The sequence below is a fragment of the Phyllostomus hastatus genome, unplaced genomic scaffold (genome assembly GCF_019186645.2).
Source record: "Phyllostomus hastatus isolate PE091 unplaced genomic scaffold, TTU_PhHast_1.1 phas_scaffold_129, whole genome shotgun sequence".
Taxonomy (NCBI): domain Eukaryota; kingdom Metazoa; phylum Chordata; class Mammalia; order Chiroptera; family Phyllostomidae; genus Phyllostomus; species Phyllostomus hastatus.
Window position 1 is genome coordinate 15,400,777 of NW_025334009.1, and position 12,269 is coordinate 15,413,045.

The 12,269-nt window shown below is 35.9% G+C and overlaps 1 protein-coding gene across 1 annotated transcript in view; it reads right to left on the bottom strand.

The window, feature by feature from the left end:
- Nucleotides 1–9,892: 9,892 nt before the first annotated feature.
- STT3B (STT3 oligosaccharyltransferase complex catalytic subunit B) overlaps nt 9,893–12,269 on the bottom strand; it is a 90,266-nt gene continuing 87,889 nt past the window's right edge. The window contains exon 16 of the mRNA XM_045856962.1: nt 9,893–11,509. Coding sequence (XP_045712918.1) covers nt 11,429–11,509 — 81 coding nt within the window. The 3' untranslated portion in view covers nt 9,893–11,428. The remainder of the gene's footprint in view (nt 11,510–12,269) is intronic.

The window sequence follows — 12,269 nt, forward strand, 5'->3', positions numbered from 1 at the left end:
TCTGGGTTTGAACTCGCGCCTATTGTGAGTGCTGCTGCTGTGACCACGGGAGTGCAAGTACCCGAGTGGCTGTGTGAGTTCTTTTAGGGATGTACACCCAGACGTGGAAGCACTGTAGCAGATGAAGAGCCCGTGGTGAATTTTTTGAGGACCTGCCATGCTGTTTTCTACTATACCAGTTTGCAATTCCACTAGTAATGTACAAGGGTTTGAATTTCTCCCTTATTTTCTGCTTTTGTTTGTAAAAATTATTTTGATGGGTATGAAGCACAATCTCATTGTGGTTTTGATCTGCATTTTCCTGATGATTAGTGATGGTATCTTATGTATTCATTGCCCATTTGTATACCTTTGGAGAAATGTCTCTTCAAGTTCCTTGCTAATTTTCTAATTGGGTTGTTTTATGTATTGAGTTGTAGGAGTTCTTTATAAATTCTGGATGTTAATTTTTTATAAATGTTTTATAAATATTCTTCCATTCTTTGGGTTGCCTTTTCATTCTGTTGATGGTATCCTTTGATGTACAAAAGTATTTAATTTTAATTACATCCCATTTTTTTTTTGCTTGTGCTTTTTGCTGCAATAACCAAGTCATTGCCAAATCTAATTTCATGGCCTTTCTCTCATTTTCTTAAGAGTTTTATAGTTTTAGCTCTTGTGTTTAGTTTTTTTTGATCCATTTAAAGTGTATTTTCATATACTGTGTTAGTTATAGTCCAACTTCATTATTTTGCATATGGTTTTCCTGATTTCCTAGGACCATTTGTTTTGAGGGTAGGGATGACCTCCTCTACCCACTGAACATCCTTATCAAACAATTATTTGACCATCTATGCAAGGGTTTATTCCTGGGCTCTCTATTCTAATCCGCTGGTTTACATCTATCATTATGCCAGTACCATATTGTTTTGATTATTGTGGCTTTGTAGTAAGTTCTGGAACCAGGAAGTGTGAGACTTTCAACTACTTTCTTTTTCAAGGTTGTTTTAGCCATTAGGGGGTCCCTTGAGATTCCATGTGAATTTTATTTTTGCTAAAAACACCAATGGAATTGATAAGCATTGCACTGACTCTGTAGATTACCACATGTAGTATTGCTGTCTTAACAATAATGCCTTTTAATTACAGTGGATGTCTTTTCATTTGTCATCTGTCTCTTTCAGGGGTATTTTGTAGTTTTCAGTGTATATGTCTTTGAGCTCCTTAAGTTTACTCTTTGGTATTTTACTGTCTGATGTTATTACATACGGAATTGTTTTCTCATTTTCCTTTTGAGATTGTTCATTGTTGGTAATGTATAAACAACTGATTTTTGTGTGTTGGTTTTGTATCTAGCAACTGCGGGACATATTAGTTCTGTCATCTTTAGGGTCTTCTAAATATATCATTTGTGAACAGATTTCACTTCTTCCTTTCCAGTCTGAATGCCTTTTAAAAAAAAATTTGTCCAACTGACCTGGCTACAACTGCCAATACTTGAAGTAGCAAAGCTGGTATCCTGTCTTGTTCCTTTCAATTTTATGTCATTGTGTGTGGTAACGGTGGCTTTTTCATACATGGCCTTTATGTTGAGATAGTTTCTTTCTATTCCTAGTTGTTGAGTGACTTTATCATGAAAGGTGTTCAATTTTGTCAAATCCTTTTTCTGCATCTACTTTCGGGGATGTCCAACCTTTTGGCATCTCTGTAGCACACTGGAAGAAGAGTTGTCTTGGGCCACACATTAAATACATTGTGACATGTAATCTCAAAAATAATCATAAGGTTTTCAGTAAATGTATTGTTTTGTGCTGGGACACAGGTTGGACACCCCTGAGTCTTAGATGATCATGTGCTTCCCCCTCACTTTGTCCTGTTACTGTATGGTGTGTTACACTGGCTTTGTATGTTCAACCATCCTTCCATTCTAAGACGAAACCCTACTGTGTCAGGGGGGTTAATATACTGTTGAATTCACCTTGCTATTTATTGTATTGAGGATTTTTGCATCAATATTCACAAAGCCAACTATTCTGTACTTTTCTTGTTGTGAGATCTTTATCCGGCTTAGGTATTAGGGTAATGTTGGCCGTGTTGAATGCATTAAGCAGTTTCCTATTCTTCTAAAAAAAATTTTTTTTAAGAGTTTAAGAACAGGTGTTGATTCTTCTTTGAATGTGTGGTAGAATTCACCAGTGAAGCAATCAGTCCCAGGGCTCTTCCTTGTTGGAAGGTCCCCCCACCCCCTTACTGATCCAATTTCCTCCTGGCTATAGGCCTTGTTCATCTTTTCTGTTCTTTTACGATTCAGTTTTAGTCTTGGTGTGTTATTTGTTTCCAGAAATTTACCCTTTTCATTTAGTTTATCATTTGTTGATACACAGTCATTTCTAGTACTTGTAATTTTTCATTTCTACAAAACTGGTAATATTGTCCCCACTTTTTTTAGTCTTTGTCAGTTTTGTTAACCTTTTTGGAGAACCAACTCGTGGTTTCATTGGTTTTCTCTATTTTTCTGGTTTTCTCTATTTTTCTGTTTATCTCAGCTCTAATAGTTCATTACTACTTTCTGCTAGTTTTGGATTTGTTTTTCTTTTAGTCCCAAGCAGATTCAGAGTTGGGTGATTTGAGACCTTTACAAATGGAAGCATCTACAGCTACTATCTACTTCCTGTTAGCACTGCTTTTGCAGCATCTCCTACATTTTGGTTTTTATTTATTTCAAGATTTAGTTCTAATTTGTCTTATTCCTTCTTTGACCCATTTAAATTGTGTTATTTCTATATATTTGTCAGTTTCTCAGTTTTCCTTCTGCTATTGTTTTCTGGTTTCACTGCACTGGCTGGAAGAGATACTTTGTATTATTTTAGTCTTGAAAATCATTGACTTGTTTGGGGGCTAACATATGGTCAAGTCCTAGAAAATGTTCCATGCACACCTGAGAAAAATGTTTCTGCTGTTGTTGGAAACTGTACACATATAATAACTCCAGGTGGCCTATATTGCTGTTTAATCCATTACTGATATTGGGACACTGAAGTCTACGATTATAAAAATATTTTCCCCCCTAAGTTTTGTATGTGTTCACTTCATATATTTTGGAGCTCTGTTGGATGCATGTATGTTTATATAAGTTCTTCTTAGCAAATTGATTCTGTCACCAATATATGACGTCCTTGTATACTTTAAGTCTTTGCTTTAAAGTTTATTTTGGCTGATATTAGAACAGCCACCCATGCTTTTTCTCTGCCCTTTCACTTTGAACGTATTGTCCTTAGAACTAAAGTGAGCCTTGTACTGACAGTACATAGCTAGATCCTGGCTTTAAATTCCTAATTCATTTTGCCAATCTAAATTTGTCTTTTGATTGGGGAATTTCATCCATTTATATTAAAAGTAATCAGTGATAAGGACTTGTGTAATTTTATTTGTTTTTTTGTGTGCCTTAAAACTTTTTTTCCCCCTGATTTCATCCATTATAGTCTTTGTATTTAGTTGATTTTTTTTGTGTGACGATACATTTTGATTCCCTTTCATGCTCCACTTAACAATGTTTCAGTCAACGATGGACTGTGTATCAATGGTGGTCCCATAACATTTTCAGAGTTGAAAACTTCCTGTAACTTAATAACATTCTACCTTGTAATATCATGGTACAACACATCACTCATGTAAACAAACCTAGTGCTCTGCAGTTGTGTAAAAGGATAGCACATGACAATAAATGACTGTTTATATATTTATAATACTATATATTTAATACTATTTATAATTATTTTTTCCATATCATTATTTTAGAGTGTACTTTCTCTACTTAAAAAAATGTCTAAGCACAGTCTTGCTTGCACTCAGCCTGCACTCAGACTCACTCGTTCTGGGATCCAGCCCTGGGGAAGTGGCTAGATCAGCACCGAGGACATACAGGAACACACTGAGCTGACCAGCTAGTGCGAGGACTGGAGTCAGGGGAGCTGTCTGGGGTGGAAGTGCTGGCAGGCACCATTGTTTGAGTCCTCACCCCATTCAACCCGCAATCACAGGTGCCAAATCTCTGCCCTCCATTCATCTGGCTAACACGTTTGCCTCTGGTGACTCCCTCAGGCTCCATCCCACCCAACGTGCAAACCTAGCCCAAGCCACTTCCAGCTGTTTTTCCATATAAGCTGCCTAACCAGGTTCATGCTGCTGACTTGCCTAAAACCTCTCAAAAGTCCACCAACCAAACAAGCAACAGCTGGTCTTGTATGCCCTGTACCTCTTGCTAAGCAGCCCCAAGCCCAGCACAAGTGGCTGGCCTGAACTCTCATCATGGTGCCCACAAAGGGTCACAGGCCTGGTACTAGTGGCAGCTGGCCTCAGTTCACAGCAAGCATCTCCAAGCCCAACCACAAATCACTTTGTAGATCCCACCAGGTGGCCTCATGCTTGGCACAAGCTGAGTATGGCCTGCACCAGAGCCCCTCCTAATAGCTTCCAGAACCAACACCCCTAACAGCTGGCTTCAGACCACATTAAAGCACCACCAACTTTAACAAACCTAGAATTGCTAAGATATGGAGATGTGTATCTTCAACTGCATTAGCTTCTGCTAAAGTTTTCTAGAGTGATTTTTAACAGTTTAAATTCCCACTGGCAATGTATGGGAGTTTGCTCATACACGTCCCAACACTTATTTACACATTTTAGCTAACCTTATAGGTATGTTCCTTTTCACATATTTGCCATTTATATTTCTTCTGTTAAGGATTAATCAAAATCTCTTGTTTTTTTCCTAAGAGTTTACATATTCTGAATATTAACCCTAAGTCAATTGTAAGATGGGTAACCATACATCTATCTTTGCCTATGACATGTAGCTGAGCCTGTGGTCCCAGGGTAAATATTAAAAGACCACTGAACAAAAGGTGTTAAACTCATATTACCTGATTTGAAGGCAATGTGGCATTGGTGTGAGGACACACAAATTAAACAGAATTCAGAAATAGATCAACACATTGTTTTCCACAGTGGTGTCAATTAAATGGAATATTAAATCTTTTTCAACAAATAGCACTGGCTAAACTGAACTAAAAAAAAAACACAAACTTACACTTGACAACCACCGAAGATGTGAACTGGTAAGTGTCCCACTCACACAGGTCTCTCTCATTTATATTCCTGTTAACCAGGTCAAACTCATTTTCACGGGGCGCTGAATCAGCTTCGAGGTTGCCTTCAAGGGGCCAAATGTAATTTTAGGACTGTATAGATGTAACTACTCCGTAACAGTTAAGCGAGAGCTCGGTGCTGCCACCTGGCAGAAACAAGGTGCTGGGCCGGATCTGGCCTGCGGGCCTTGTGTTTGCCACCTGTGCTGTAAACCATTAAAAAAAAAGTAGACTGAGGCAGGATTTGGGAGGGAGGGGGATAAACTCTTGAATTAAGAAATGGAGTAACAAACTCAACGGGTGGGTTAGTGATGAGTGAGTCAGCAGAAAATACAGGCAGGAAATGACAACAAAGAAAGATACAGCCAGCAAAGGTCTAATTACACTGATCAGAGTTCAGAGGAGAGCAGAGAGGAATGAGGCAGAGGCAATATTTAAAGATGTGACTGATAATTTTTAAAAAACTAATGAAAACCAATGAGTTACAATGTTAAAAGCTCAACAAATCCAACGCAGGATACCTCATAGGATGAGAAAGATACATCACACAAACATCTTAAGAATGCAAACACAACAATTAAAACAGATTTAACTAAACATTACTAAAAATAAAATCTGACATTTTCCAAAAGAGTTCCAAATGTATGTATACCTAATAATATGGGTTTCGAAACGTGAAGAAGGAACCGTTGGTTCAAGGAGGAATGAGCAAGCCTACACTAGTGTGTGAGGACAACACAGCCTCAGCAAATAACAGAACATGCCTCAGGGGTATAGACTCACAGGATCACAGCCCAAATTTAACCATTTCCAAAGATTACACTCAGAATGTCTAAAACGCATTTAAGGTATAAATTGATAATAAAAAGATAACTGGAAATCACCATGTTTGAATGAAGAAATGCACATCAAAAGCCCATGGTTGAAAGAAGAAAGTACAATGGAAATGAAAATATGCATTAACTAAATGACAGTTCACATCAAAAGTTGTGAGAATGGAACTTAAACTATGCTTGGTGTAAATTCCTAACTTTAAATTCCTGTATCAGGAAAAAGAAGAAATCAACACACTTAAAAAAAAAAAAAACACTTCTTCAAGGAAATGAACACAAATTGATATAAAAATGACACCGTAAAAAATGTCAAAACCATAAGCTGGTCTTTGAAAGGACAAAAGCTGATTATGAAAAAATAAGGAGCAAGGTAACGAGGGAGAGGAGAAACAAAAACAGATTCAAGAAGAGAAAAAAAATCTCAGGAATGAAGACAGCACTTTAAAATCTCAGACATTAAAATAGTCATTAAGTGGTATTAGCAACAATTTTACATTAACCTATTTGAAAATTTAAATGAACAGATTCCTTAAGAAAACACCATAACTAATGACAAAAAACAATCCCGTGTCTGTAAAGTAACAATCTGTAATTTAAAACCTTTGCACTTAGGCACAAATGGTTTACACCAGCAAATTCTATCAACATTGATCATTATTCCAGGGATACAAATTTAGTTTAAACTGTCAACAGAAAGTCTCTGTTAATTCACTATATTAACAATACAGGAGAAAAACTATAATCCTCTCAATAAATGAAGAAAAACCACTTAAAACTCATAGCAATTGGGAAAAATATGTTCTCAATCTGATCAAAGATTATCTACAAAAGACTTACAGTAAAGGAAAAACATCAAAAGTTTTCCATTTGAAAGAAGGAATAAGACAAGTGTTACCATTTCTATGCAGTATTAGACTGTATGTGCTAACCAGGGGGTCCAACCTTTTGGTGCCTCTGGGCCACACTGGAAGAAAAGTTCTTAGCTTGCACATTAAATATGTTGTGACACGTAGTCACAAAAAACCTCAAACGTTACAAGTAAATTTATGATTTTGTGTTGGGCCACAGTCACAGCCATCCTGGGCCGCATGTGGCCCGTGGCTATCAGGAAAAGCAAGAAAATTAAATATATAACCTTTAGAAAGAAAACTGCCATTTTTCTCCAATTAGGATGGTGTATGTTTATAATGAAAATAATCTTGTTATTAAAAATGAGTTTAACATTGTTGAGTATAATTTCAACATGTAAAACCAAACTTTCTATGTAAAACCAAACTTTGTATATACTGACAATTGGAAAATAAAATTTTATGACAGTACTTATAAAAAATAACATTCCTTGTAATAAAACTTATGAAAATATGCAAGACCCATTTAAAACTATAAAACAAATTAAAGGTGACCTAGTTCTACATAAATGGAAAGATATGCCATATTCATAGACAGAAGACTCAATATTTTAAAGGTGGTAATTTTCCCAATATAGTTTCAATGCCAAATCAAAAGCCTGAAAAGCTTTCTCTTTCTTGGTGTTATTGACAATTTGTTTCTAAAATTTATATTTTAAAAAAGGGCCATAAAAAAGCAAGAGAAGTTTAAAGAATAAGGTTGGGATGGGAGAGGGACTTGCATTACCGTATCTTAATTATCCTCACCTTCAAGTTATAGTAAGTCAACACACCAAAGGCGAGCACTATATGGAATATAACAGTCAAGAACAGACTCATGGATATCTGGTTAACTGCAAAAGGAGTACCGCACAGGAAAATGCTGGTCTTTTTAATAAAGTGTGTATGGAAAAATAGGTTTACACATGCAAACAAACAATTTACACTGCACTTAACAAATTAATTTCTAAGCTAAGTATAAAAGAAACTTTCTGGAAAAGAATATTTAGGTAGTATCTTCACACCTCAGGTTAGGAAAAGGATTTTTAAATGAGGGATAGAAATCTATAGGCACACAAAAGATTGAAAAATAAGACATTCAGATAACGAATTCCTAGGCATACTATAACACAATGAAGGGCTTTATACAGAATGTGTAAACAACTTCTACTAATACAAAAAATCAACAGAAAAATGGACTAGAACCAAAACCTTATATAAAAGGCATTTCCAAAAGACCAACCTCACTGGAAACCTAAGAAAGGAAAATTAAACAGAATGAAAAACCCTTATTCACTAAACAGAAAGGCAAAATTAAAGATTGACAAGAGCTGATCAGGATGTGAGAGGAACAAACCTTCACATTCTACCTAGCAAATTCTACTTTACCAGCTAAATACCCACAAAGATGTATGCATATAAGTTCTGAGAGAGATGTAAAAGATTATTTCTATAGCATTATATTTGTAATATCCTCAACCTGGATACAGAGCAAATGTACATCAACAATAAAATGGGAAACAACATATATGGGAATACTATGTATCAGTGGAAATAAATTTACAGCTGCATGCAGTATTCTGGATGAGATTCACAAAAACTGAAGCTAGACACAAAAGAACACCTTCGCTTAATTTATATTGTTGAATAGGTGCAATTAATGTTTATAGAGAGATACTTAAGTATTAAAACCAGAAATCAAATTAATTACCTTAAAAGCAAGGACAGTGATTACCTTCTGGAGGGGGAAGTGGGACAGGCCAGTGGCTGGGAGGGGGCAAGCAGCAGCTTGTGGAGTACTGGCCCCATCTGTTCTCTTGACTTGGGTTCTGGGTACAGAGTGGCTTGTTGTATGTACACTAAAGTATACATTTTTGTGTTCTCTGTGCTACATTTAACATAAAAAAATAGCTTAAAAGAAACAGGAAACAGGACATTTCCTCACTGGTTTGTCTGTCTCAATTCGCTACATCTCAATTGCAGAGTGCTGCTGAACCCTGCCTTTATCCATTATTCCACCTACCTCCACTGAGCGCTGTACCAACAGCAAGGCAGATGTCGGACAAAACCCACCATCAAAAAGCAGCAACTGCAAGACAATTCTGGAGATTGGTCAACACAATGTGAATGTACTCAACAATACTGAACTAGACATTTAAAAAATGGTTAAGATTTGTAAATTTTTACGTATTACAATTTTTTAAAAAAATCTAAAGGTAAAATAGCATCGTTTTTCATGATCTTAGGGCCCCTTCAGCTAAGGAAAGATGCTGGCCGCCTCTTGGTCATGGCCTAGAGACTCAAATGAAGTAAAACTCTACAAATGCAAACTCAAGCCAGTAATAAGTTTGAAAACTGTACTTTCGCTTTGGACTTGTCTAATTTATACTACAAAGCACTCAGCTTTATTCAATTCTAAGATGTGGAACAAAACCAAAATCTGTTGTATAGTCTAAAACTTGGAGGTCCTGATATTTAATGCCCACCCCCCCCCCCCCGCCATGTAAAGTTCAGTGTTAGTAGTTAAATATGAAATGAATGTGGGAATCTATAAAGAATATTCTGAGCCAATTAGCCTATATTCCAATGTATTTAAACTACTATAATTTTGCTTTTCTGCTACAATAAAGTCACAAATGCTGTTATATTACGGTGTTTTATTGAGGCAATCCACTGAGCCAAAATGGTGTTCCCTAAAACTGAGAAGGGTAAGATTACTCCTTCTCTTAATGAGAAATTCTACAATGAAGACTTGATTAATTAAATACCCCAACTTTGCGAAGCAGGGCTTTTTGTTTGAGTCCTGCCCTCATTTAAATGGAGACCAAATATTATGTGGCTAGGTGTTTTCCTCCTTGCTAACCTATAAAAAGTCGGAAAGAGATTCTCATTCTGGGGCAAAAAGAAGGCAAAATGGTAGGTCAAGTTGAACTAACCTAACTTCCACACACATTCTCTAAAACCTTTGTAAAAATGAACAAGGACAGATGTGTGTTCAGCGCTCTAATTCCTTTCAAAAACAAAAGATTCGTAAAAGACAACACACTTAACACAAAATTTGAATTAACTTTATTTTCCCTACAGTCAACAACTTCTCTGCATTGAATTTTAAAGCAACAAAGTAAAATAAAATCCCCCAAATGACAAGGTATCAGAAATTCAGATTTTGTTCCACTTTATTTGTGAAAATGTTCAGCCATCTTATTGGTCTGTAAAAGAACCATCATCTGGGTCAAAAATGAATTCTATAAATCAAAGAATATTCTACACTTTGGAAAAGAAAATCAGCAGTAACATTCTCACTGAATATTGTAAATTACACTTTTCTTCATAAAAGGTACATACTATTCTGCACTTTTCCACCAAAAGCAGTGGTGTAAGTTATGCTTGTTTGTATAAAAAAAGTTATATCCTGTGGCAGGAAAAACCTTTTCTCTTTCACTTTTACTAAACAACTGGAGAAAATTTTCAAGTCTATATAAAGTTGTCTATAAGCTGGAAAGTGAACATGTTCAATCTCCATTTATATTTTAGTGCATTTTTTGACAACTGTCACATCTTTTAAGTAAGAAAATTCTAATAGCATTAAAGAGTGTTTCATCAAATGCTTAAGGGATTAAAACTATATGGCGCAGAGAACAAAATCGTTGTGATAGATGAAGAGAAGTCCAGGCAAAGTTTACAAATCCTTTGTCGTTTTGAAGAGTCACAGAAAATGAACTTTGGACCCCTGTCCACTTTGTTTTTTCCTTAATCTTTTACATGTAAACATAGTGCTAACCTCAGTACTGAGATACAAACCCCATCCTGACCGGCAACATTCTGTGTAGTTGCCACAATCTCCAAAGGATATAAATTTAGCCCTTGAATGAACAATGCATGAGATCTACTCTGTAAGTACCTGGTGAAAACAACTGCTAACAGCAGCAATATCATGTCAACGTAAAAAAACTATTTGAATCAATTAGTGACTCAGAGGTTCATCTTTGAAACAGCAGCTTCTTCTCAGAGCAAAAATAGTAAGCAATAGAAAATGTACATTTGATGAAACATTCTTTGCACTGAAGAAACATGAAAATAAATATAATTCAAAGAAGTAGAATTATGTTTCTAATACCTCTTTCTCAGACCTGTACTCGTTTACTGGTTCAAGAAGCTCATCACATTTTGTCATCTGTAATTTATATATTGCTATTTGGGTAATTCAAATAAAATGCAGGTCTTGTAAAAGAATAAAAACATTAACAAGTATGCATGTGCCAGGGACCAAATTAGAGGATTCTTTGGTGCAATTAGTCCAAATTCTCAGATTTGAAGGATAATATGTACCAATAAAAAAAAAATCTGCTGTTAGACATTTACAGCAGTGCTCTGTCTTGCTTCACGTTAGAAGTCGAAAACAGCTGTTCTCAATAAGCCAATTTTATTTTTTAAATCAGGTATTGCCAGAAAATTTTGTACATTAACCTGGATCAGCGATAGTTCTGTACCCTCCGTTGCTGTGAAACAGGACATGAGTTAAAGGCAAAGACCGGTTCTCACAAAGACAACTGCTTCAAGTTAGGAACCAGAACAGTGTTATTTAAACAGTCTTCTTAGATATTCTCTTGCCTTTCTTTAAAACGAGCTTATTTTTAATGTAGCCACGCTTCCTTTTCGTAGTCTAAAAAGAAAACAACACATGGTTTTAGGACATGCTTCCTACAAATTAAAAAATACACATACATGGTTTACTGCATTGTGAGGAAGATTGCCTTAACCAGCCCTTAGCTCTTCTTAGAGCTGGATTCTTTGAACAGTGAGTACCACTGTTCTGTGCCAACCATGCTGACAGACCCAAGATCAACTGGACTAGGTCCCTAAGCTTCAAAATAAAAGGAGTACCAGAGCATTTCTCAAATGCGTACTACATATTCCTCCCCATCAGGCAAATGAACCCCTATCTAACTCTGTGTTACAAGTATTTAAAAATACTTAGTTGTAATAACTACATTTCTAGGCATGAAAGAATATAACACTAAACTAAGGAATCAGAAAATGTTAATGATGCTCCTGGGTTAGCCTCCAAGAATTATTAGCTCTGTGTCAGAAATACAAAGTACCTTTATACCTACCTACAAAAATGGAAAACCAATGAAATTACTTGACATTCTCCAATTTAGGTAGAAAAATAGCACTTAAAAATGAAAAACAAAATGAACCAAACACCTACGAAAAACCCTTGTAACAGTCCTTGAGTTTCAAAGACCATAAGAATAAAATTTTCTTAACACTCCTGCATTCCATTAAAATACTGTTAACAGATGTTTTCTGGTGTAAGAAAAAAACAAATTACTACAAATGTGGTGGCAGGAATTACTGCAAAAATGTTTGCAATGTTAGAATCCTACAAGATAAATCATACAAGAACATATGTCTGTCAA